General features: G+C 33.9%; 2 protein-coding genes across 2 annotated transcripts; both read left to right on the top strand.

Moving 5' to 3' along the window:
* The first annotated feature begins 11,453 nt into the window (after nucleotides 1–11,453).
* Nucleotides 11,454–19,694, top strand: LOC121805623 (pathogenesis-related homeodomain protein-like). Its single transcript, XM_042205552.1, has 9 exons — nucleotides 11,454–11,574; nucleotides 11,897–13,032; nucleotides 13,724–13,889; nucleotides 14,637–14,760; nucleotides 14,860–14,972; nucleotides 15,048–15,602; nucleotides 17,870–18,136; nucleotides 18,658–18,747; nucleotides 18,850–19,694. The coding sequence occupies exons 2-9, from the start codon at nucleotides 12,167–12,169 to the stop codon at nucleotides 19,081–19,083; spliced, it is 2,415 nt and encodes an 804-aa protein (XP_042061486.1). The 5' UTR covers nucleotides 11,454–11,574; nucleotides 11,897–12,166; the 3' UTR covers nucleotides 19,084–19,694.
* A 1,001-nt stretch (nucleotides 19,695–20,695) lies between these two features.
* LOC121802895 (TIP41-like protein) lies at nucleotides 20,696–25,693 on the top strand. The gene is made up of 8 exons (XM_042202583.1): nucleotides 20,696–20,898; nucleotides 21,689–21,874; nucleotides 23,710–23,797; nucleotides 24,096–24,209; nucleotides 24,324–24,383; nucleotides 24,457–24,498; nucleotides 24,760–24,888; nucleotides 25,426–25,693. Exons 1-8 carry the CDS (start codon nucleotides 20,759–20,761, stop codon nucleotides 25,525–25,527), a joined length of 861 nt encoding a protein of 286 aa, XP_042058517.1. The 5' UTR covers nucleotides 20,696–20,758; the 3' UTR covers nucleotides 25,528–25,693.
* Nucleotides 25,694–27,569: the final 1,876 nt, after the last annotated feature.

Genomic DNA, 27,569 nt, shown 5'->3' with positions numbered 1-27,569 from the left:
ATTGTAAGATGGCGCGGGCGGATTGAAATGTAAAAAACGGGGAGGGGACAAGGTGGGGCCCCGACACGTAGTCTCGGATGCAATGCTGGGGTGACAGTGGGGCCCAGGGGGGGCACGTCAGGCATCCAACCAAGCGGCCCTTTTCCGGTAAAGATGTTGGGTCCAGCGACGGTCTGCCGGCGGCTTCGGCAACTCCCACTGTTGCAGACAGCCTTCGTGACATTTGCATGTTTCTTTAATTAATTAACCGAAATTTATACTAACATTAACTAAGTATATATTGCTATTTGTTTATTTACTGCATTATAGAGGGTTGCCTCACATTAGACTACTACCCCTACCTTGCTTCCAAACTTGGACAAAGTAGTAGTTAGAGACTAATTAAATTATAGTAGTGATATCTTTTACTAAAGTCAGTTAGTAAGTGATTCACTAGCTCCTTCTGCTATATAATGAAACAATTCACATCACAATTGAATATTTGCACATATAATTATGTATGTGACTGGAGATGGACACGTATATAATGTTAACTTTTCTTAACTTGATAACTTCTTAATGCAGTGTATTAAAAATGTCAATACGAAATTCGTGTTAACATTTTGAATATCAATGTCAACACAATTTATTAAAATATGCTATCAACTAAGTTTATGTTGACATTTTTAATATACTGCGTTGATGAGTTAGCAGAGTTAACAATGTATCACACCTCTAAGATATTTTTATATGAAATGGACAAAGTAATAATGAGTGGGTTATAATATGTTTAATTTGGTTACATTAAGAGTTGGTGCAGCTAATGGTATGGAATAGAATACATTGATGCTCAGCCTAAAATGGCAGTGTGGGGATACGTATCTTATATCTACCCATTTGTATAGGTAAAGGTCAGAAATATCAATGGGGCAGAGTCATGTTCACCACATTTTATGTTACTCTCTCTAGCTAACTACTTAGAGTCACGCATTAATGCATATCTTAGACAGACGAGATGTGACAACTAATGCGTTTGTTAAGCAACAGAAAATTGCTTTATGCGCTTTAATTCGCTCATCACTCGTCCCACTAATCTACATGCTAATATCAACTGTTGGATTAAGTCTATATATCCTGCAACAAATGGATGGAATAGCCCTATAAATTGACTAAATCATTTTCACCTTAAAATTATCAAACATTTGTTTAAAAAACTTTAGTAGTTTCAGTTTTTCCTTTAGTTATCCAATGACATTGAGCTTGATTATTTCGCTATATATTCTCTTGATTATTTCGCTGTATAGCTTTTCGACCTTTGGTTATAGATGTAGTTTGGATTCGCTTTTAATTTGTGACTTAATTTTGTTGCGTTGCCATTTTAGTAATTATTTTATTTGTTTATTGTTATTGGAGGTCTTTTTGCTATCCCTTGTTGTTTTCTTGCGGTAGTAGTATAATTTTGTACTCCCTCCGTCCACTAATAAAAGATCAAGTGAGTGGAATAGTATTAGTTTTATAGTGAAATGTGAGTGAAATAAGGTTAGTGTAATGTGAAATCCATTACTAAAAGTATTTAAAAATAAATAAGGCATTTATTGGTGAACCAACAAAAATGACAAAATAAAACGTTTATTGGTGGACGGAGTGAGTATAATTCTCGCATAAGTAATTCTATTTATGGGTATTTTGGTTAAATTTTTGCAGTTTTATCTTATCTAAATTGTTTGTATTATTCAATATTCTTGGACTCACCAACCTTGAACCTTTCCATAAAGAAACCGCAAGGATAAACTTTGTTAATGCCATTGCGCAGGAACCGAGCTAAGAAAATTTAGATTAGTTAATTACTATAGGTTTTTTTTCCTGAAAAGGGGTAATAAATCATTATACGTGTAGTTTCTCTAATTTTATACTGATGGGGAAAATAAAATTAAATAAAAAATTAGGGCGTGATAACTGCATTCATGCATACATAGATTACACAAAGCAGGTGGCCGTCTATAGCGGTATCATTTGTTATGCGTTCCTTTAATTAGGTGGCGCTTTCTAACCAGCTTAAAAATTAATACAGTCTTAATCGCCAAACTAATTAAACACCACTTTTATAATCCAAAATCTTGAAACTCTGAAATTAATAAATATTAACCACTATTCCATTGACGTCTGACGAGACTCTAAACAGCGTGTAGTGCTGTTTAGAAAACACTGTAGTATATAAATATAGATTAATATTAATTTAAAATAATATAATACTAATAATATGTTATGATGAATTTCCAGCAGAGACAATCCACTAATTCGAATAAAGGTTTCATTTATTTTACTCAGATCTCGGGAGTAGATTGTTGCTTGAATAATTAGAGATTCGAGTTTATCGTTACACGACTTAATCTTTTTCATTTATAAGTAAAAAATAAAAAAATGGAAATAAAAGGATAAACAAGTGAGGAAGGCGAGTGATTATTAAAAAGAGTGGTGTCGATTGTACAACTACTAGTCTAAAACTAACTTAGACAAGACTAATTATAAATATTTAACAACTGCAATTATATATGTATGCGATTATTTAATAACCGCCCTAATAATGCAACCGACTAATCACAAAATAAAATTACAACATGTAATTGTAGCATGATCTTTGGCTTGGCCAAGAAATATATATACCTTTGAATCCGGGCTGCGCTTTAATGCACATGATTGTTAAATCTAGATGAAAGATAGTAGTAATAAATTTAATAACTGACAAAAGAGCCAAACTATTACTCAATTAATGCATTTAGAAATTGGGATTCAATTACAAGCTTGTTGTCCTTAATTTTTTATTTATCACTATATAAGAGTGAATATAACTCATAAATGGTATACAAGGGATATCAAATGAAGTTGTGCCGTAAATTTATAACCAGAACTTTTCGATGCGAGATCATTGACAAAATTCATATTCAAATACCAAATTCGACGTCTTTCAAATGCGGAATAGTTTTTTGGAAGGTTTATTAAAAATGAACATTGGTGGAAGATATTAAAGATGATGTGCTCGAGGAATATGTACATCTTGAAATTAGTTGGTTCTTGTTTATTTATCCTAATCTATAACTTAGTTTTTTTATGAGCTATAACTTAGTTGATGTGTGCTTAAGAAGCCACTGACTGAGGTACAAACTTTATTATTGAGTGATAATTCATGTATCATATGTAACTAAAATAAATAAATTTAGTACTACTACTTTATTTAATATGGTGATAATCCAAGCTTCAACTTAATTATATAACTCATGAATTAGTAACTAACCAATATTATTTCTATAATTCTTATATTGTCCATAAAAGTATGCATGTGACAATTCACAAAATTTAGTCGTTGGTTTTACATTTTATTTCCATGGGTAGATCGAAAAGAGTAGTACTCCCTCCGTCCCTTAAAATTTTGCACAATTTGACCCAACACGAGTTTTAAAAAATGTAATAGAAAGTGAGTCCTACTTTTATATATTAGTTTTAAAATAAAATGTGAGTGCGAATGAGTTAGTGGAATGTGGGGTATACTACCAAAAATGGTAAAAATGAAAGGTGATAAATTTTTTGGGACGAACGAAAAAAGAAATAAGTGAAGTGACAAATTTTTAGGGACGGATGGAGTACTACAAATTAACGAATGTGTTCGTCTTATTTTTAAAATCCACGTGGGCTGTGATGATCAATAAAATAAGTATTATGTAGTCTTCATGCTACCGTACAAAAAAGTTCTGGAAATACGATTGGATTATGTAATTCGTGGATATGAACAATGTCTAGCTTTACGTGGCATATAGTAATTCGGTTTTTTGTGACTTAACTATGATAAATTCAATAAAAATTGGTAGAAAAGTCAAATTAGATTTTGTCCATATTTCAATGCAAATCCCATTAAGGAAATACTTTCAACTTTTAGGTAATGAATATCAAAGCGTGCTTCAACGATTAATTACTCCTTCATGCACGCAAGAACCTTTCTTGTTCATATCAAACACGACAACATTTTAACCTTATGTTCATATGATAATATGATATGTTTACTAGTCAAATGTCAAATGCTCAACAAATTTAAATTTTCCACTATTACCTTAGTTTTCTTATGGTTAGGTTATGGGGGAAAAATGGTGCAGGTAATTTGGAAGTTTGACTTATAGTTCAAACAAAAAACTCAAACATATGTTTAATTTATGTATTTATTGTTTTATGCAGATAATGGGTATTATTGGGTAACATATTTTATCAGCTATCGCATGATTCGCATTTACGAATGATCGTCACATTCATAGATTTAAGAATTTACAATGTTTTTATCCACGGATATATTGGGAACAAATGACATTCAGATTATAAATTTTGATTTACTTTTGGACAATATCATGGTTTTGATCAAACCATGCAATGATGTGAATTGAACCATAACTATTAATTACATATAATTGTCCTATGACACTAATTTTCGGTGATTATGTGGTACTTGTTTAATGAGATGATACTTATGTGTCGCTGATGTGGATCAAAATAGAGTCACAAACCAAATTCCACATCGCGGTGAATTGCGAATCGCATCCGCAATCATGAATCGAAGTCTCGGACCCCAGATAAAAAAAAAGCCCTTAAAATTTAGATGTAAAAGATGCAAGAAAAAGTCCTAATATTGATAAAAAAAAATGATGAAAACGACATCTCAAGTCTACATAAACGCCATCATTTTGAAGAATCGGTATTTTGTGCACGCCAGAAGAAGATAAAGTAAGAAAGAGATAGAGTGTTGTTTTTTGACATAAAAGAAAACGTCTCACTTATAGTGGGACGACTTAAAAAGAAATACGTCCCACTTACGGTGGGATGGTGGGAGTACAAATGTACAATACAAGATGTTCTATGCACAAATTTGCATTCATATTTGGAGAATCCAAGTTTAATGGTAGAAGTGTCATTCAGCGTAAATAGTACTTTATGCTCATAACTACTTAATTATATGATCCATAAAGTGCACATTTTCTTTACACAAATTACTACAAAGTGCCGAATAAAGAATACTGATTTCTTGATGTTTGGCTGCTGAATCAAATTTGGATAGTTGACATATAATCGTAATCAAATGACCAAATTGGAACTAGCATTTAATGACACATTTTTATTGATCAGATGTCGATATCGATATAGGTCGTGTGGAGTTTTATTCGAAATTGTTAGAACATCAAACCAATTAAGTCATCGATGCTTATTATCACCTCTAATTCATTAATACGGAGTATAATATACACATGCTTCCATTATGTATGTTTAATCAATATAAAGCTTGTTTTCCCATGTTACAAATTTGAGCCGTGATGATGACTAGAAATATTAGGACCGAACCAAGTTATGCAAAATTAATTTACGGTTTAAACCCGTACAATATTTTAATTCTCATTTTACTCTACATATTTGTACGTGTATAGGCACTAGCATACTCTTAAAATTATTACTACTATTTTATTAATTCATTATGTATGCATAATAATCACGTTAAGAATATCTTAAAACTTGAAATTTACCATAACTCTTTAGATTTATACATATAAAAGTAGTAATTTAATGATAAACAACGAAAAAAAAGGATTGATTAGAGAACAAGAAAGGTGCCAGTGTTCGTTTTTGGCATTTTAATGTTTCCAATTAGTGTATAGAAAGTTCAAGTTGCCGAGATTAATCAACAACTAATTTAATTTTTTTTAAGTAAAACTTATCAATCAACATCATCTCCATAATTCATACTACTATCTTCGGTCACATGATATTCGCAGTTTTTATTCTCGGTCCGTGCGAACTACTTGCACCATTTAAATTTAAGTAAGAATATATTATAATAATGAATTCTATAAGATATTAGAATTAATTAAGTGTTTTCTTATTATAAAATGTTCTCTTATTATACTTAAAATATTAATTTAATTACGCTAATTATTTCTAATAATTATAGTAAAAAGAACAATTAATATTGACTTTTTAAATAAATAAATGACTATATAAATAAAAAAGTCCGTGTCAAACCCACACACGCAATTAATATAGCGTTTAGTACTAATAGATATATCTAGAATAGTGTACTTATAAATTTTATGAAGAATGACCAAACATTATAAAATTTTGTAATTCCAGTTGTGCCCCTATGGCACATCAAGGTCATTTTCATCTTTCCAAACGTGTAGACCAAAAGCCAGTTTCTACCGACAATTAGGTTTTCTTCCTCACAATAATTCCAGCAGTCGATATTTTAGGGCACACGAGTATGTGACAGATACATGCAACAAATAAATTGTGGACGGAGTATTTATTAATTAAAACACACCATATTCAATACAATTCCAATACTAAACTGCACTTCTTTCTTCTTCAAAAATCAAATCCAAATTATAAACTATATCTCCGTACAAATTCCAAAGCACATACTATGATATTTTTATATGCAAAAGCAAATTGTGTAAGCCAAAATTGGCCAACAACAAAAATAATAATAGTTCATAATTAAATACACAATAATAAAAAGCAAATGCACTATTTAAAATCACTGTACTAGAAAAGTAGCAGACAAATAAAGCATATAAGCAATACGCATTTCAGTGGCAACCAAATCCACAATAGAAGTAGTCGGATAACCACAAATAACAAAAAATATCCTAAAATCGGTAATGATAAATAATGACTAAATCATTGACGACAAGCACAATTTAGTTGGTTATATGTTTTTATTCTATATGATAGGCTGGGGGTTGAGTCATGATGAAGTTAAATTAGGAACAATTATCAATTCTCCTTAAAAAATCAATAATTATTTCATTGATGTTTTTATCGATATTGTGGATGCGACTATAGAATTTTAAGATAATCAATAGTTAATAATCGAATAGTAACAAAATTGACCTTGTCAGTTTTTTGAGGAAAAAAATTATCTAGACATATCGCTTTGCAAAAGAGATGAGAAATAATTATAATAGTAAATAAATAATGGTGAACCAAATTATTCGCTTTGAGAAAAAGATATACTTGTATCGTACTGTACTGCTGAGGAAAGGTGGAGCAATATAGAGTGGTCAATGGAAACTTCTCATCTCACCATTTTTAATGTAATTTAATCTTTTTTTGTAGTTATGTTTTTCGTTGTATCTTAGTAATAGTCAAAGGTCAAATGACGTTTTGCACTTGAAGGATTTGAGGGGCAGTAGGAAATATCGCAAGAGAGGAATGAGAATCCCTATTTTTCCTAATGTTGTGTGGAGATATTCCAATTATTACGGATTTAATCTAAAATATGTGGTATGATACGAGAATATCTCTACGAATATCCCATATATCTATTATTTAGTTTAGTATTGATTTAGCATATCTTTGCATATATTTTTAGTATCTTTATTTCTTATTCCCTAAGTCAGAGTAGTCTTATAAATAGGAGATATTGTATTCTTCTATTCCAATCAAGAAATATGAAATTATCTTTTTAGCTTTTATCGTATCTTATCTTTTTGCAATCCTAAATCTTAGTTTGATCGATCGGCAAAGCTCCGGCGACTGCCTTTTATCGTGTTAAGGGAACTTCACCCTTAACAATTGGTGCCTTTTATCGTATCTTATCTTTTTGCAATCCTAAATCTTGGTTTGATCGACCGGCAAAGCTCCGGCGACTGCCTTTTATCGTGTTAAGGGAACTTCACCCTTAACATGGTATGTCAGTTGTATATTATACAAAATCATTAGTATTATGTGAGATGCTTATTTTATTCTTATTAAAATATTTAACCATGATATTTTTCTCAATTATTTTTGTTGATTTAGATTTGAGATAAAATTATGTACGATTTATAAGTTTTTTTTGCAAATTCGTATATCACTAATGAAAGCCGTTAGAGCATCTCCAATGCACGGATGTCCCATTCGGACTTCCCAAAAACACCTACTGCCACGTCACTAGGACTTCTCATCCCACTGCCACGTCACTAGGACTTCCCCTGCACAATCCGCTCTTCTCATCGCCCTTCCCACTAGGACTTCCCGCAATTAAAAAAAATCACAAATTCACAAATAAAGCAATTTACGTTTACGGAAATAAAATTTCAACATGAATACGAACGGGAAAAATTAACAACTTCATTAAAAAAAACATACATGATTCGAAAAAAAATTACATAGTAATAAAACAAAAAAAAATAATCACATCAACGTCAACACCTCCGCGTCCAAACCTCTTCGATAATATCGTGCTGAAGTCGTATATATAGAGTTTTAAAAAAAAAATACCGGACGTCCGACCCACGCCACAATGGCGGACGTCCGCCCGCCCGTCGCCCGGACGTCCGAGGACATCCGACGTCCTTACGGGACGTCCGTATCCGAGTTGCTTCGTTACAATGGCGAACGTCCCGGTCGCCCGTCGCGGATGTCCGACCGGACGTCCGCCATTGGAGATGCTCTTATCCACTTTAATATGAAGAATATAGAGTATTAGTAGTATTTTAACTTCCAAATCATACATAATTTCCCCTCAAATTTAAATTAATGGTACAATTGAAAAATATATAAATTTATGCATACAATTGACTATTTTATAAAATTGCAAAGTTGACGAGAATTTGATTAAATTTTATAATTTTTTGAAAAATTATCTTTAATTTAATAGTTTTCAGGATGTTACAAGCCATCTACAAGTTAAGTGGATCCCGGATAACTAGTTCATCTGTTTTAACTTTCAATATAATGAATTGGAAATCATAGTTTTTTAAGCTAAATGTTTAACTTTATTATATCAAAATTTTCATTGTACTTAGTATAGAGAGCAATTGTATTAGTAAAATTTATAAAGTTAGGACTAATATTCAATCAGTGTCTAATAGTCTAACTCTCTGCCGCTACATCTGATATTAATTAGTACTACTATAATATTTATACGTATATAGTATATAGGTTCTAGATACCCTAAAAATAAGAACTAAAAAACATATCATTTAAGTAATAAAATATTAATTTTTAATTTGTTAATGTGATAATTAACTATTACTCCGTATGTTTTAAAATTATGGAATAAAACTTTATATTGATATGATGTGTGCCATTTACTGAAATTCGCACGTGTTTAAAACTTTATATTGTTATGATGTGTGCCATTATGGAATAAAACTTTATATTGATATGATGTGTGCCATATACTGAAAATCTTGTGTTTAATTAACAGTAAACTTTATTTTGATTTTGGTCAAAAACTATGGGTGAATTATTTGACATTCAAAAAGGATTTTCTTTCTCTTGTTTGCTAGGAAGCTTCTATGTCACTTCCGCCCCTCCCACTTTCTTTTATTAGTAGTGTCATCAAATTATTTTGTGCTTTTCTACGCCTCTACAATTGTAATAAAATAATCACCTTAAATTGTTAAATTTCTTAACTACTCAAGTATGGTAAATGATATTGTTCCCTTCGTTCTCGTCTAATTGAGACGATTCTATTTTGGCACGGATATTTAGACAGTGATATTTAATTAATTAATTTATTAATAATAAAATAAAAAAGAGAATAAAAAGAAAAAGAAAAAGAAAAAGAAAAAGAAAAAGAAAAAGAAAAAGAAAAAGAAAAAGAAAGTAAGAGTGAAAATAAAGTAAAAAAGAGAAAGAAAGAATAAAATAAGAAAGATGAGTGAGTTAATTATTGCCAAAACAGAAAATGTTTCAATTAAATGGTCAAAATAACTGGTGTGAGATTTATAGACCAAATTAGTCATATCTCCTAAGAAAAGTTATTACATGATCCATAAGGAAGTTCAAATTTGGTGGTGGTGGAATTACATATACACTTCACTAATAAGAGTCATCACTTTGTTGCAAAAGTAATTTAATTTACTCATTAATTTGTGTCGTTACAATAAACAATTTGGATTATAAATTGTCCGAACTTGATTATGTTATTCCATAAATAATTAAAACATTGATAAAGTAACAAATTAAATAAATATAAAGATTTTTGTAAAGTCACTGGACTTTATTGGGGTTATAGTTTAATATTTTTCATGTCAGTGATGCTTCGTTTTATACTAACACCAATGGCAGTGACCAATTATTACATACCTTTCAATGTAAAGCATGTTTGTGTGAAACATGAATTTTCTCATGAAATTTTATTAGTGTGATTCTTTTATCTATATAGTTGCTTTCAATCCCCAACAAAGACCGACAAGAATGCTTTTCTATTATCAATTTGAAATTGGTCATGCAAATTTTTTTAGTTCCATTCCATGCATCTTATAAAGTTTATTGTAGGTCATTTTACACATGTTACTGAAAAAGTGCAATGTCGTTATTAGAAATTTCCTGAATAGCAAAGATTTTTAATTTCATTTATTAACTATATATTTATTTAGCATTTTAATTTCAGTTATTAAATCATGTATTTATATTTTTTAATTTTAATTATTAATTTGTGTACTTTTATTGCATTTTAATTAAAATTAATAATTTATACATTTATTATTATTTTGAGTATTTAATTGTAATAGATTAATTAGTTATGCATTTATAATATGTATTTTGAATGAAATTGTAAATTAATGTGAGGGGCGTGAGGAGGTCGGAGGTGCTTGGGGAGCTAATGTCCATTCTGGAAGTTGTGGTCTTGACAGAAAAAGAAAAAAAAATAGTAACGTGGCGAGAGTTGTGACGTTACGGGAATCCCCTTATGTGAATTCTCCTTAAACCAATTACAATGAGACTAAACACAAGAACACACAATCTAAATATCTAACCACCAAACAACAAAACATATTTTTAGAATTATTATACTAAATATACATGATTATCAATATAGAATTTTCGAATATATATGTATAGAAAATGGATAATGACACAACTTTTCTTAACTATACCTGTTCGCAAATATATTGATATCAATTGACACCACAAAACATATCAGACTCAATATCAGTTCGTTGATTCATGAATCTGACTCAATATTAATAACCGTTATATTTTGTGATGCTTACCTGATATTAATGTATCAAAGAACTGATAGTTTGATAAAATTTCAGTTTTCAAAGTTCCTATTTAAAAAAATTCTCATTAGGACCACTCCTTATTTATTTAAAGATGTAAATCAACATTTACAAATATTTTGAATACAAAATTTCATATTCGTTTAATCAAATAAGAAATCCAAAATCATGAATCCCAAAATTGAATATATGAAAACCACGCCTGTAATGAAAAGGTGCAAAATGCCCGGGCCTAGTATTGGGCCTGACCAGGTATAAATCCTTAGTATTTGGGGCCTACGAATTTGTTCTTTAGTTGGCCCGATATCAGCACAATGAAGCCCAATAAAGTCGATGCAATCAGTTTCTGTATTTGGGCCACGGCCCACAGGTCATGTTTGCCCACTCTCTTTCTCTCTCTTTCTTCTTTGCGAGGGAACCTCCAACTTGATAGTGTTGCTGATTTGGAAGATTAAAGCGCGCATACGATCACACACACACACACACACCAAATTAAGAGAGAGAGAGAGAGAGAGAGAGAGAGAGAGGCGGTTTCACATTTTGTTTGCGGTGAGAAGCGTCTCTTCGGGTAAGCAAATTTTCCAAGCCATTAGCTTTATCTTCCGTTTCCTCTGTCTCCTTTTTTTTATAGGAGTATGTATTATAATTTTAATCTCACCTTGTTTCCTGGGAAAAAAATACGAAATCTTAGTAAAATTGGTTGAAAGATCCCTGGCTTCAACTTTCAGCTGTCTTCTTATATGTACTTTATATGAGGCGGAATGTTAGTGTACTGAATCCTTTTGAATTTGCGCGATTTGTTTGGATTCAAGCATTTGTCTGTGTTCATAACTTAGTTGTGGATTCGAAAGTAACGCTCTTATACCTTTTGTTCCTATTTTCAATTTCAGGAACTAGGGTAGTGGGAAGTTGCATGGGAAGTTTTGGTCTTCTTGTAGCTGTGTTCGGAATAGCAATCCTTGAAAAGTATTGTTTGCATTGAGATTTTTTGGCGACTTGTCAACATTGAGATCAAAACATTTTTTGTAGGAAGCTAAGTTCTACAAGTAGAGGGCTCAAAGTTTTGTAGCTATTGTGCGTATGCGAATTGGAGAATTTTAGTTGTAGTAGGCAATAAGTGCCAATTAGGGGTCAAAAGCTTTGTAATCTTAGAAGTTGTAATGGGTTTGATAGATAATGGGGCTGCACAACTTGAGTCTAACATGTGTGAACAGTCGAATTCTCCCAAAGATAAAAAATCTGATCCACCATACGACAGTCGAATGGATCAAGAGAGATGTGTCAGCGAACCAATGGAGCAAAAAGAGACTAATGAATCTCAACATATTGAAAAGATATTAGTTTCAGCACAAGAAAAATCACATGAGACTCGAGAAATAGGACTAGCTAATGGAGAGATTCCCCATAATGAGTATACAAATGACCAAGAACCAACATTGGAAAATATGAGGATACATTTAGATTCTAAATATTTGGAGGTTGCATCCCAAAATGTGCTCAGTTGTCTTGAAGATATAGGTATTCCTCCTGGAACAACTTCCATTAATCCTGGCTGTGGAGCGCAAGTACTGCTGAACATAGAAGCTACTAATGATTCTGTTCTCCTGGAAAATGGTGATAGAGGGTCTCTCCAGGAACATCCTGGCTGTGGAAAGCTAGTACCGCTGAAGGTGGAAGTTACTAATGTTAATGATTCTGTTATCCTGGAAAATGATGGTACAGGGTCTTCCACGCAGCAAATAAAGAGAAAAGCTAAATTAGAAGGTCCATCAAGTACCTCGTGGCTTTTGCGTTCAAGATCGCAAGAAAAACTAAAGGCTCCTGAGCCTGTTGCTGTTGAGACTGTCAACGAAGGCAGTGCTAATGTAGAAAAGAAAAAGAGGGGAAGAAAACCAAAGAATATGCAGAAAACTACTGTCAGTGAGTTCTCTAGGAAAAAAAACCATCTAAGATACTTGTTGCACAGGATAAACTATGAGAAAAACTTAATTGATGCTTATTCTGCTGAAGGCTGGAGAGGGCAAAGGTAATTGTTGTATTTATTTGTATACTTTTTTTTTGCATTATTTTGTTGAAGCTGTTTTCAACTGAAGATGTGGCCTTCGAAGCAATATATTGACAGTATCATGATTTAGTATCGAGATAAGATGAAGTTCTGTTGAATTTAGCCTCTATGGTTGGGAAATTTAAGATATAATACCACCACTATTCACTGGTTATTTACTCTTCACGGCAGACATGGTATTGTATGATACAATAGACAATAGTTAAAGGGAAATTTTGCAGATCAATAAATGATCCCTCCGTTCCCTCATAGTTGAGGCGAAACTTTTCGGCACGGAGTTTAAAAAAGGGATGTTGAGTGTGTTAAATAAATAGATAAACAAGTAAGAGAGGGAAAAAAGTGGAGAGAATAAAGTAAAAGATGAATAAAGTAGAGAGAATAAAGTAAGAGAGAGTAAAGTAAGAAAGAGAAAAAGGTTACTACATATGGAAACGACTCAACTATGAGGGAACTTTCCGAAATGGAAAAATGACTCAACTATAAGGGAACGGAGGGAGTACAACATCTGTGCGCCATTTTTCTGTATCTTTCTTTGCAGATCAATTGAAACTTAGGCAGATCATGTTTGCTTGTCAAATTTTATTTTACTTCTACACGACTTCTCTTTTTTAGACGAAATCTTAGTATCTTACTTCTCACTCTGGATTTGCAGCTTGGACAAATTAAAGCCGGAGAAGGAGCTCGAGAAGGCAAAATCCCGTATTTTGAATTACAAATTGAAGATAAGAGCCTTGTTTCAGAGCCTTGATCAGTCGCTCACTATGGGAAAGCTTCCAGAATCTCTATTTGATGCACAAGGAGAGATCGACAGTGAAGATGTATGGACGACGTAGAATACTTTGTTCCTTCTCTATATAACTTGCGCTAAACTGGAACTTGCTCGCATTGCTTAATTATAATGAAGTATGCAAATCTTGTCCATGCAAGATATATATATTGCACCAATTATGCAAACCTCTCTATTCTGTTTCTTGAAACCTTCCCAAAGAGTGCTTGAAACTGCTTACCAAATCATCTATGTAGAAAGTGTATAGAGAGTATCGGGCTTTGGGATTCAGTCTGGGAGTGGTAAAAATATATATAGGTTGTTACCTAGGTCATATGTAATCCATTCTTGGATTCTTCATGCTCTCTAAAGTATTTTTTGTACTGTAGATAGACTGGGAATAGTTCTTGTGCATATCATTACAGCCAAACAAAGGCAAAGATTAGAAAATCCTATTGTTACTCAAGATCCTTATTTGAGATTATATTGTGTTTGTTTCTGAACCTTTTGCTCTTGTTTTCCCATGAGTATGGGATGCTGATATGTACGGGTTTTGGTCTCATTAAATATATTGACACAAACTCTCTTGCTAAGAATTGCTATGCATGCCATTCCGCTTATGATACGAAAGTAGTACTATCTAAGGGCTGACACTTTGCTTAAGGAAAAGGGTACTTTTAGTTTTTTTCCTAGAGTAATGCTTCTTTTCATGGTTATACTTCTCTCAACATGAATCGGCGTCGATCTTTATTATTCAAAAGGGACCTATAAGAATCTTGTGCTGTACTTCTGGGTGCAGATTTTCTGTGCAAAATGTGGCTCTAAGGATCTGACTCTTGAGAATGATATCATTCTTTGTGATGGTGCCTGCGAACGAGGATTCCATCAGTTCTGCCTGGAACCACCTCTCTTAAAAACAGACAGTAATATGATGGCACTGAGTTGATTTTGTTTCTCTTATCATTTCCATATCAAGTTGTTGACTTTTATTTCGTTCACTTTTTTTGTGTGTGCATACATAGTTCCTCCAGGTGACGAAAGCTGGCTTTGCCCTGGATGTGATTGCAAAGCTGATTGCATTGACGTGCTTAAGGACTTCCATGAAACGAAAATTTCTATTATTGACAGTTGGGAGGTCTAGTCTGCCCCAGATATATTTTTCTGTAATTGTTGAAATTAGTTGCTCATTAGTCATTGCTCCGATTTACAGAAGATATTTCCTGAAGCTGCTGCATCAGGAGAGAAAATGGATGACGGTTTTGGGTCATCATCAGATGATTCTGAGGATGAAGAATATGATCCTGATAAGCCTGATAGTTCGGAGCAGGTTGAAGGAAATAAGTCAAGTCCAGATGAATCTAGCTACTTTTCTGCCTCTGATGATTTGGGTGCTTCTGATAATAATGAAAAGTATCTGGGGCTTCCTTCTGATGATTCAGAAGATGATGATTTCAATCCCTCTGCTCCAAATCAAGATAATCAGGTGAAGCAGGATAGTTCAAGTTCTGATTTTAGCTCTGATTCAGAGGATCTTAGAGCTCTGATTGAAGATGATGAGACTGCTACTAGTGAAGATCACAGGAAAACTTCGGAATCAGCACATCACAAACAAAAGTCCCAAGGCTTTGGTGAAGAAATTTCCTATGTGGGTAGGAAAAAGAGGCAATCACTAAAAGATGAGCTATCGTACCTTACAGAGGCTAGTGCAGAACCTCTATCCAGAAAAAGACATGTAGAAAGGCTGGACTACAAAAAATTAAATGATGTCAGTCTCTTATTTCTCCCACTTATATCTTTTATTATACACTTGCACTACGTTAGATGTTTACACTCTGTAGTGCGTCATTTTATTTGAGTCTTATGCAAGGTTGCTTGCATCTGCATCCATTTTCATTGGATAGTAAGGGGATTCTGAGCATTTATGGCATGAATTCAGATGAATCCATTTATTATTGCTTGGTAGAGTCTCCCTATAGAGTTATTCACGTATGTTTTTACAATACGAAACTTAGGACTTACTTAGATGTCATTCTAGTTGCATTTAATGATCATGCTAACCCAAATGGAAAAAGTGTTTTGGCCAGATATATGTTATTTCCTCTTTCATGAGGCTGGATGTTTAGACAATATTCAGAAAAAAATAGGACAGGTAAATCTAGTAAGTGTTGGGAAGGATATTCTCCTGGACAGTTTTAAGAATCTTAGTGTGAGACTACTATTTGTAACTTCACCAAGGAATATGCTACTCTACTTCTTTTAGCTTCTGCTTTCAGTACCTGCACCAACTATTGATTTTGGTTATCTAGTATATTTATTTGTTATCAGTAATACTTATGTAATTATTATTTTGGAGAATCTACTTCAGTATCTGACTATCTTTAACTTCTGAGTATCAACATCTGTTAAATGGTAATGTCGGTAGATATTTTATATGCATATTCCATATTAGCTATGAGAAAGCCCAGTATCTTGGTTGTATTCATCAAGAGGGAAAATTAAGTAACATCTTGCTACATGAGGTTTAAGGACGTACACTACCGACTATATTTCTCAAGATAATGGAGAAAGTTGGAATGTCAAGAAGATCTTCTTAATTTACCATTTATCAATTTCTCAACTCAATGCACCCATTATTTACACCTTTCTTGCTTTTTCTTGCTTTTTCTTAAGTCAAAGAAGCAACTTTTAAATGTTACCTTTCTCGTAAGTTGGAATTGGTAACCGTCAGTGGGAGAACATAGCACATAACCTAGTTATCCTGCATTTTCTTGATTTTTTTCACATATATTGAGGCTGGTTGGTATGTTGAATGCTGAGAAGTTTTTTAGACTCAGGTCTAGGCAGGTGGAGAATGTTAAAATGTCTGGTAAAAAGCCTCAAGTCTTTTCTTTTTTTGTTAGTTGTAATGTTGGAGGAGAAGGCTGTGCTTGATTAATAGTTATATCATGGTGAAGATGGAAAAAATAGATGCTGTCATATAATCAAGTAAACAACATGGATAAATTGGAAGATGGAAGTGAAGGAGGTTTAAATGGACAAAAAAAAAATGAATCCTTCCTAAACAGGGGAAGCCCATATCCAACCCTGCTCTTCACCATGAAAGACTGCAGCAAATATTAAAGGGATGCTTTATTTCAGTTTAGATTGACCAAATATGTCAAGTTCTATTTTCAGACTTTTAAGCATGCGCATAATGAATTGCTAAAAGGAGAACATCGGTTGATGCTAGAGGCAGGTTATTTGGTTATTGTTTTAGTTGATTCTCTGTGGGTCAAACAATAATTCACTATTACAATCTAGCTGGATGAGGCTGTATGTCATCTGATTGGGTTTGATAAAACTCCTAGAAAATACATAATGTTCTTCCATTCCCCTGATATGGAAGAAGTGTTTGCTATTGCCTATATGCGAAAATCCTCTTTTCCCCTTACAATTCTTTTCCTAAATCTCTTCTTTTTCTGATGCGCTTCGTTAATATATACTTCCTCTGTCCCATTAGAAATGAAACGTTTTCCTTTTTGGGTTGTCCCATTAAAAATGAAACGTTACCTTAGCGGATTAAAATTTTTGTCCTGCTCTTGCGTGGACTTTTGTAGTGATAAAGTAGTTTGTTTTTCATCTTGAAAAATAGATGGACCAAAGAGACCTTGCTTGCGAATTTGACTCACTAAAACACATGATATACATATGATGCAATGACACTTTTGTATGTGGAAATATCTTGAATGTGAATGCTAAGTGCTATTTTACATTAGTACCAAGTTAAAATCATTACGGGTTAACTGGTAAGTTGAAGTTGATTGTGGATAATTTTTGCAGGGAAGTAGATTTCTCATATCAGCCAGAGAAATTTTTTGGCATTACGTGATCTTAATCAGCTTCATATTAACTAAACAATTTTTTCTTTAGAATGGGTTTTTGTTTAATGATTCTCATTTTGAATTGTATGGTATTCCAATTTTATTAAATCTCTGACATTCTTTCTCTATTCCTTGCTACCTGCTGCGGCAAATGATGATTTGATTCTCAAAGGAAACATATGGTAATTCTTCTTCTGATTCAAGTGACGAGGATTTCGATGATGCTACCATCACTAGGAAGAGGACGAAAACTGATCATGATGAAGTGAAGTTTTCTGTTGAAACTGTTGTTACAGCGAGTAACACAAACAAAGAGGATGAAAACCAAACAGTGAAGAAGCGTAATTCTAAAGGGACCCGGAGAAATAATTCTGATGGTTGTGCTAGTGCGAGTGCTAAAAAACCAACTCCTAAACGGCTAGGAGAAGCTGCAACACAGGTAGTTATTTAATACACTAATGCTTCTCTAAGCATTAATAATGTCACAGCCCATCTAATTATAGCATATGTAATTTGTTCTATATTTCGAGCATTTTCCCTCTCTACCCCTAGGGTAGGTAAAATGTAATCAACTACCCATCTGCATATGATGAATTGTTCCAGCCATGGATGAACCTAGAGGGAAGTCCAACTGCCAAGGCGGAAGTTGGGACTCACTTAACTTTGACCAAGTAGAGGGGTTTTTAGTATTCCACAATAAATTAAGGGAAAAAATTCTACATAAAATTTATATCCAATACATTGTTTTTAAGATTTGTGCTAGCCTTCATTATTTTTTCATTCTTAATCTTCGCTGAATGCATTTAGAAACTTATCAAGATTGACTTTAAATCTATGTATACTCAATTTAAGTTTTTTTTAAACACTGCTGTAATATCTTGCATTTCACATATCTTTATTTTTCTTTAGTTTTAGGGATTTCTGACGGTGATTTTCGATAATGGATCTGTGTTGTTACAGAGATTACTTGCATCCTTCAATGAGAACCAATACCCTGACAGAGCTACGAAAGAAAACCTGGCAAAAGAACTAGGGCTTGAAGTCCGACAGGTCTGTCCATGTTTTTATAGCCTGTATTGGTTTCTAGTTAAAGCAGGTTTGTGTTATTATTATGCTTCTTTGTTATATTTAAGCTGAATTTCTGCTTTGAAGGTTGGTAAATGGTTTGAGAATGCACGTTGGAGCTTTAATCACAGACCACGAGTGGAGTCGGATTCAGCTGAGAGACCACCTACTGGTACTGATGGCACACACTCCCATCAAAACACAGAATCAAGTGAGATCTCAGCGCAGAACCATATTGCAAAACTGAGAGAGGAAAATTTGGTAAATGATACCAGTGGAGATTCTTCAGGAAAGCAGGCAACTGAAAAAGAAGAAAGGTAATTTAGATCTGGCTCCAGGTGACGAGAAGAATGGGCTAGGTGATACGCAGAGTGCGCAACTTCATAGCAGCAACGCTGTTTCTTGATTGTGCAATGTTTCTTGCAAAATATCTTCAACTTCCATAGAACTCATCACATGATCTTGTTGCTTTGTGTCTAAACAAGTGCATTGTATCTCCCGTTTAATGTTCAATGCTCATCACCCCGAAATCGAAAATGGTGCTACAGTTCAGCAGCTGGGCCCTGGTGATCCTCCTGCCTCATGGATCCGAGCAAGTTGAGGTTGTTCTCAACCCAGTGAATTGTGGACTTCGTCCGGCAGTAAGGAGTTGAAGCTTCACCCGGTGGTACGAGGTGGTGATGAATCTCAAGTTAAAGCTCAACTTATCTTTTCTATTTATGCGTTAGTAAAATGGTTATTAACTATTCCAATTTTGTTATATAAAAAATTAATATCAGCATTGATAAGGCATGTAAAACTTATTACGGACTGGGAGTGGAGGTGAATGAATAATTATATTTGTTTATCTCATTCAATAGAAAAATAGATATAAATGGCAATTTATTTGTTTATTCACCTCGGAGGTGAATGAACAATTTATTTTCTATTTAGTCCTCCTTCAATCCTCAGTTAGTAGAAGAAACACATTTAATTGTTTGAAATACATATAAAAGGCATATTGACCCCTAATATCATGAAACTTTCAAAAGTTAGGTTTTTTTCACGAACTTTTAATTTGATGAGCAATATTACGAACTTTATCAGAGTATTATTTTCCACTGGCAAAAAATTTTTGAATAATATCATGATACTGATTTTTTATTTCTAATTTTTCAACAACTTCGAGAGCTTCAAGTTCGTCAATATTTGAGGATAGTTTTTTGTGTTGTACATCCTCCAAAATTGTTCTTTAGTCTATTAATATAGTCGGAAATTTTTCGCTGGTGAGAAATAACTAACTCGGGTAAAGTTATTTTCCAAGTTGAAAGTTCGTGAGAAAAACTCATGATATTAGAGGCCAATATCCGTATATAAAATTGTTCTTTTTACGCATATTTATTGCCCTATGTATTATTTTCAAAATCACATAGGAGCAATACAATTCCAGTTAGAAATTTGACTGAATTTATATAGTGAAATACTTCCTCCGTCTCATAAAATTTGTCTTAGTTTGACCCGGCGTGGATTTTAAAAAATTGTTTAACTTTGTATTAAATGGAAGTGTGTAGAGGAATAAGATCCCATATTAAGAAGATTAAGGGGTGTATTTAATGTTTTTCAATTAGGACAAACTTCATGATACAGAGGGGGAGGGAGTATAATTTAATTGGTAATTAGTAAGTCGATTTCTCTCTAATTAATAGGAGTACGTAGGAAGTTGGAGTCAGCTCTTCTAATTTCATAGTATCTTTAATTAGGAATTTTTTCTCTTTAATTAGGAATTTTTTCTCGATCTTCTAAATTTAATTATTCAAACACTTTGAGGACTTGGAAGAGTGTGTTGTTTGTACTGAAAGCGCGTGTGCTGTTTGTACTGAAAGCGCGAGTCATGGAAAAGTCAAAATAGTAGTTTTTTTATTTTTTTATTTCTCTAAGTAGTGTTTTCAAGTTTCAACTTGGAAGAGTAAAAACAAGCATTCATCTTCTTGTAAAAAACACAAAAAATTAATCGGGAATGGAGTGGGAAAGTGACGAGCGGGAGCTGAAGGCCGCCGGCGCTGTGCCGCTCGGAGGCGGACGCGTCGGATTCCTCATTGGCGGTTGGGAGATCGAGACAGCCAAGCGTTCAATTCTCAACTCCTCTCTTGTCCAGCAGTACTGTCTTATTACCCTTCTTTATTGAGACTTGCTTGAAACTATGATAATTTATCTCTCAGTGAACTGCGGCAATTTATCCAAAAAACAGTTCACAGGCCCAAATATTTATCACGAAATAAGTTGTTCTTGTGTAGAATGATTCCATTGTTGTCTTTGCTTTTATGCGGATGAATTGTAAATGTTGTGACATAATTTTAGTTTTTTGATCGAGCTGGAAACCCTAACACGTTTAATTCGATAAGTTATACAACTTTGATCTTCAAATTCTGGTGCAAGATGCCATCTTTATGCGATTTTTCTCTAATTGAGCTAGTGCAGCATTTTCTAGTAATGGTGCGTTCTCTATGATTGAAAAGGTCATCATTTTTACATTCTTTTCACATGTTCAGTACAGTAGCATACATAATTTCTCCGGATAGAATGGAATTTTTTTTCACGGGAAGCCCTCTTTCTCTCATATTCACTCCATTTCATGAGAATATTATCATGGGGTATTGGTGTGATAACATGTTCCTCCCTTTTCCCATGTTTTACATCCTAATTCCTAAAGAACAAGTATTAAAAAATTGTGGGACCACTAAAATATGATAAAAATTTCCAATCTTTTCTTATGATTAATTTACAACTAAAGAGAACACAACATCCTAAGGTGAAACCATCAGAGTGGAAAATATATTCTGTCGGTGGCCAGCTAGATATGAACTATCGCTTCCTGATGAACTGTAGTATACTTTTTCTAAGACATAACTTATTTGCCTCAAACATTTACAAGCTTGTGTACCCGCAGATGGGAAGAGAAACTTCAGACAACCCATTTGCCAGAGATGGTTTTTGGTGAGAGTTGTTTGATTCTTAAGCACATCAACAGTGGCATTACACTTCATTTTAATGCATATGATGCTCTATGTGGTTGGAAGCTGGAAGCTTTGCCTCCAGTTGAAGTTCCCGCAGCTGCTCTTTGGAAATTCCGGTGGTATGCATTTTCATATGCGGAGTATTAATTTAATCTTTGTACTATGATGATATATTGACTTTGTCATAAACTGCGATATACTTATATATTAAAATGTTATGACCTTGTTTGACGTTTGAGTTGGCTAGAGAACGATTGTAGATTTAAACTGCGATGTACTTATATATGAAAATGTTATGACCTTGTTTGAAATCTGAGTTGGCTAGAGACCGATTGTAGATTCAGGAGAAGTATTGTTGGGTCAATTCCTATAATTCTATCTCCCTACTTCCAAATTTGAAACCTTTGACTTATTTGGTGTACTCAAGAATGACCTAGTGAATGTGTCCTCCTGGAAAATATATCTATTTAGTCTTTTTGTTTGATCACTTGAGCTAGGAGTGATCCTAGATAGATTTGAAACTTGTCTCCATATTAGAAGATTTTGATTGTTATGAACAATGTACTCCCTCCGTCCCAAGATAAGTGACTCACATTCCTTTTTGGGACGTCCTAAGATAAGGGAGCAATTTCCTTTTTTGGTATTCTCTCTCTTACTTTTTCTCTCTACTTTATTAACTCCCTTACTTTATTCACTTTCCACTTTACTAACACCCCATTTCCTTAAATCCCGAGCCGAAAAGTTTGTGCTCACTTATCTTGGGACGGAGGGAGTATTTGATTGATTTTTAATATAAAAAGAAAGTGTCTTGGCTGAAAACTGATCACTGAGATGATCATCTTCAATTCTTCAGACAATTCAGAAAACCTAGTTTCAGTAGTTTCCTCATCTGGTCTGCTCAAATTTGATGAGCTTGGTGGAAAGGTTGATTAGTAAGACCTTGAATGACTAGAATATTGCTCAATTTCTATAGCAGTGTGCTATGTTAATTCATAAATTGTTCGAAAGAGAATAAAAAATCTAACAATCCTAAAAGACAGTGTTAAGCTGGATCATTTTGCTAGAAAAATTTGTTGTTAATGCAGTTGTAACTTTTTAGTCAGTCCGTGGTAAGCATTTAGTTACCTGGAAGGCCCAGGGGGAGTGTCCCAATATGTTTTCCTTTTGGTGGATGGTTCAAGTGTTCTCACTATCCTCTTAAATTTTTCTTTTAGTCCAACTGTCCAAGAATGTTAACTTGTCCAGTGTTCTTTTTTGAAATAATTCTATCCACTAAAGCAGTTCTAAAACCTCTCCTGATAAATGACTTTTTAAATGATCGAAGGCAGAATAGAAATCAATACTTGTTTGCTAATTGGTTAGGGTATTGAATGAGGGGAGTTCTCTTTTTGGATTGGTCCTAACCTATTCTGTATCCATATCTTTAGCTTTACGTACTTGCATTCTTAAAATTTGGGCAATGGTTTGTTGTTGGGACAAGCCTTTATTATTACTTGTTTAATGTAGTACTATTAATTATTAGGAAAAATCTCACATCGTCAAGCATTGCAGTGCTATGACTTCCATATTTGGATAATTGGATTAGATATTATACAGCCCATTCTGGAAATATTTAATGTGAGAATCAGTCTATGAGGTTGAGACTTAAGGATGGTAGTTTATCCCTTGGTACCACTTCAAAGATGATTATCATGACTTTGGCCAGTTACATGTGCACGTGCTCTACAAATATTTGGTTGACATGTCTCATTTTTGATGTGGTTAATACCATTTATAGGTCAAAACAGTTCAGGCAGCATATTGAATGTCAATCTTTATCTCTGCATTGAGGAATAAAAAACCCAGACTAGGGCCCGACTTAGCTGTTCAGCTGAACAGCCTGAACTGATTGCCACTTTAACTTTATGATTTCTCTCACTATTCCTCTTATCATTATTTGTTCTAAATCCAACAGCCAGCCTAATGATCAGGTGATACTGGATTATGACTATACGTTCACAACTCCATACTCTGGTAGTGCTGGTGTTGAAAAAGGTCCCGAGGTGTGCCTTCTTCTCTGATGCATCTGTGCTTTGTTTTCTTCAGTAGAGGATTCATAGATTTATTGGGTTTTGATGCTGTCATTGATTTTGAGATAGCAAAGGAATCAGTCATTTTAGCCACTTTATCTCTAATTCTTAGCTGCTTACTTTTCCTCCTAACATGCCTGGGTGCAACTTTATATGAACTCCCTAGGAAATGGAAGGCCTTGCGTTTTATTATTCATGTATATGTTGCAGTCTGCATACATTACTTCATTTTCTCAATTAAATCCTTTGAGGCTGTGTTTTCGTTGATTAGTCTGGAAGAGGATCTCCTGGAGAAAGTATCTGCAGTCCTCATTGGGAAGATTGCGAGGAACAAATTGATATGGTTGCATTATCAGCTAAAGAATCCATTCTATTCTATGATGAGGTATGTAATAAGTTGGTGTGTTCTTCCAGGAGCTTTTACACCAGACTCTAAATAAAATTCATTTCTGATATAGAATTTCACTAGCTATGGCCAACACATTTAATTTATCAACAGGTCGTATTGTATGAAGATGAATTGGCTGATAATGGCATCTCTCTTTTGACGGTGAAAGTGGTAAATACTTGTCTTTAGTAAATTGTTGTTTTCTTTATTCCCGTATGAATGGACTGATGGGTTAATATTGCAGAGAGTTATGCCAAGTGGATGGTTTCTTCTCCTGCGCTTCTGGGTGAGCCTGTTTAAGATCTCTCACGTGTCCTTGAGCAGACATCATATTAATTGCTAAAAGTTCTCTTTTATTTCTGAGTTCCCAGAAGTGCTAAACAAACTTACTTTAAATACTTCCCTTTTCCTTTAGTTCTGATCTATGCTAGGGTGGTATATTTTTTAGATCTATGCTCGGCAGTATATTTTTAGACTCAAGTATATAGATCATGTGTGTTACAACTCTTTTTTCTGTGATTATTCACTCTTAAGCATTGTCTTACAGCTCAGAGTTGATGGGGTGCTCATGAGATTGAGGGACACTCGTATGCATTGTAGTTTCAAGGAGAGTACAGAACCAGTTATTCTACGAGAAATATGCTGGAGAGAAGCCACCTTTAAAGCCTTGTCATCTGTGAGTGTTATTCTATTTTAGTTAATCAGTTCAGAAATACTACCTCCGTCCACAAAAAATTGACAATGTTGTAAATGGCACGAGTTTTAATGCAATATTGGTAAAGTAAGAGAGGGAAGGAAAATGTGGTGGAAGTAGTGTAAGTGGATTGTGGGGCCCACATTTAGAATGATGTGTATGATTAGGATTGGTTCAAAACTTTTTATTTTTAGAATTAGTCTAATTTTGGTGGATGGCCCAAAATGGTAAAACTTGTCTATTTTTTGTAGACGGAGGTGGTAATGTTTTCTCTTAGTTGACTCTTAAATTCTGGAAAATTTTCTTGAACTTTTTTATCGCCTTTCTTGGGTCTAAATTTTGAGTTTGACTCATGACATTCGTTAATGCATTACTTCTTAATCTGGATTTTAGCTTATACGTCCTCAAATTTTAAAAAAAATTGATATTCTAAACTAGTTTTGCACTCATATTTATAAGTTCATTCCTTTACCGTTTCCTTTTTCTCATTTTGATGTTACTCTATGTCTATTGTTGCAGAAAGGATACCCTACAGATTCTTCTGCATACAGTGATCCTGGTACCATCAGTGAGAGGCTCCCAGTGGCCATGCGCAAAACCCAAAAGCTTATAGTAAAATAAATACTGTAAGCTATATCAAGACTTTAGCTTTATTTAAAATTTTAAATAATAACTTAAGAAATACTTGTCTATCTTCTTGAAGAATTAAGAGCAATGTGTAATGTAGATTTCGAACTTGTTTTGAGGAAACTATACCTATTTGATGTGAAAGTTTCGCTTTTAATTATTCTGCTATGGTTTTATGCTCTTCTTTTATTTTTAAATGATCTCTTCAATATTTGGTAAAGGCATAGGAGTCACTAGTCAGTGGGTAATTGAAAGAAATCAGAGTCTGTGTTGCATGTGTGTGGTTTTCTGATAGAAGTAAAGGCTAGAGACTGACGAACAAGAACATATACGAACATATACTGGAAATAAAGAATTGAAAGAACATGATCTGGAAATAACTGAATGGAATTAACCTAATGAAAGAAATACAAGAAACTAATCCTCATGAAGGAGGCCACGGTCTGGAACCGCCCAGATTAATGATCTCTCCAAAGATACGCTGCTCTCATTCTTAAGTGCTTTTTATAATAATCCTATATCCCTAAAATATCAAATCAAATCCTAACTAATTAAGTAAAATAAAACCTAATCAAATCCTAACTAATTATTAAGTCTCTCTGTATCCAAATCTTATTCTCTATCATTTTCTTGTTAGGAAACATTACATAAAAAGGACAAATATAGTGAGGCATGTAGATAGTAGTCTGGATAGGAACATGACTAGACTGTAAGAGAGAAGATGAGAGCTCTGCCTGTTTTAGGCGCTCAGGAATGGAAGCCCTAACTTCACCCAAAAAGCTAGCTCAAAAGTGGAGGCTTTTTACTTAAGTACCCACCCATAATTGCTTATGGGTTCAATGTGGATTGTAACAAGCATTAAATGCCAGATATCCAAGGATGGCTCACACTTCGGGGAGCCTTCTATCAACCCAGGCAGGTCGCTTTTGGGTGATTGAACCAAATTGTTAGCTCTCAAGAATGGATTCCCTAACACCACTCAAAGAGGGAGGATTGGTTGCCACTTAAGTACCCACCCATATTTGTTTATGAGTTTGATTGGGATCATAACAGCCTGGCTATGTAAAAGTCTAACAGATGTTGATGTACGTCTTCTGTAATATCTTTAGTTAATCACATCAGCCATTGCACATAAGAGGAATGGTTGGTTGTTTACAGCTTAGCTAATCATGAAAGATACTGATGACACTTGCTGGTGGAGCCAATAATTGGCGTATTAGTAATACCTAGAGCCCTGGATGTTAATTTTTGTTGACATCATTAGAAAAGTGAGATGGTATTAAGTCCTGACTTTCCATATTCATTTACTCCCTGGAAGATGACAGACTCATCAGCGAGGCTTTAGAAACTTAAGTGCGGATAACAGTATGCCTTGACGGATGAGAAGGAAAAAGGAGCCAATTAAGAAATCCTCTCGGCAAACCCTCACAGCTCTTCAGTTCTCCAAAATATCTTCAAATGATCAGATCTATCAACTGAGTTTCTGAATTGGGGACTAAGTTTTGGTTATATATTTTCTATAATGTCTCCATAATAAATTAAGGATACACATTCCATTTGGATGGGTCAATTATTGGTGGTTCTGTAGGGGAACCTGCACAAATAAGGGGAGGTTGTTCTATACCAATTCTTATAGTGCTGTTCAAGGAGTTGATAAACCAACCCCATGTATTTATCATCTAGAATGATCTAGCTTCTCATTTCTATGGCAATCTCATAATTTTGTGGTTAGGGATCCACTGTTGGCTTGCTTTGCCGCTTCTCTAGCTGTAAATTTGATTTTCTCACGTTCAGTCTCCTAAGAACAATCCTTTTTTATTTATCCTGATAATTGCTATCCACCTGCATTACGCTTGATCTTTAGACTATCATTATTGTGGCTCAGAGAGGCTAAAGATTGATGAGTGTATTCATTGTTATCGATTTCCACGATATATTCTCTCCCCTAAAATATGTTTTGGGTTAATGTCATAACTTGCAAGTTTGTGTGTAATCATCAATTAAAGTTTTACTGTATTTAGATCTTTCTAACCCAA

This window comes from Salvia splendens, chromosome 5, assembly GCF_004379255.2.
Source record: "Salvia splendens isolate huo1 chromosome 5, SspV2, whole genome shotgun sequence".
Taxonomy (NCBI): Eukaryota; Viridiplantae; Streptophyta; class Magnoliopsida; order Lamiales; family Lamiaceae; genus Salvia; species Salvia splendens.
Note: the sequence above shows the minus strand (reverse complement) of the source record. Positions and strands in the feature narration are given on the sequence as shown.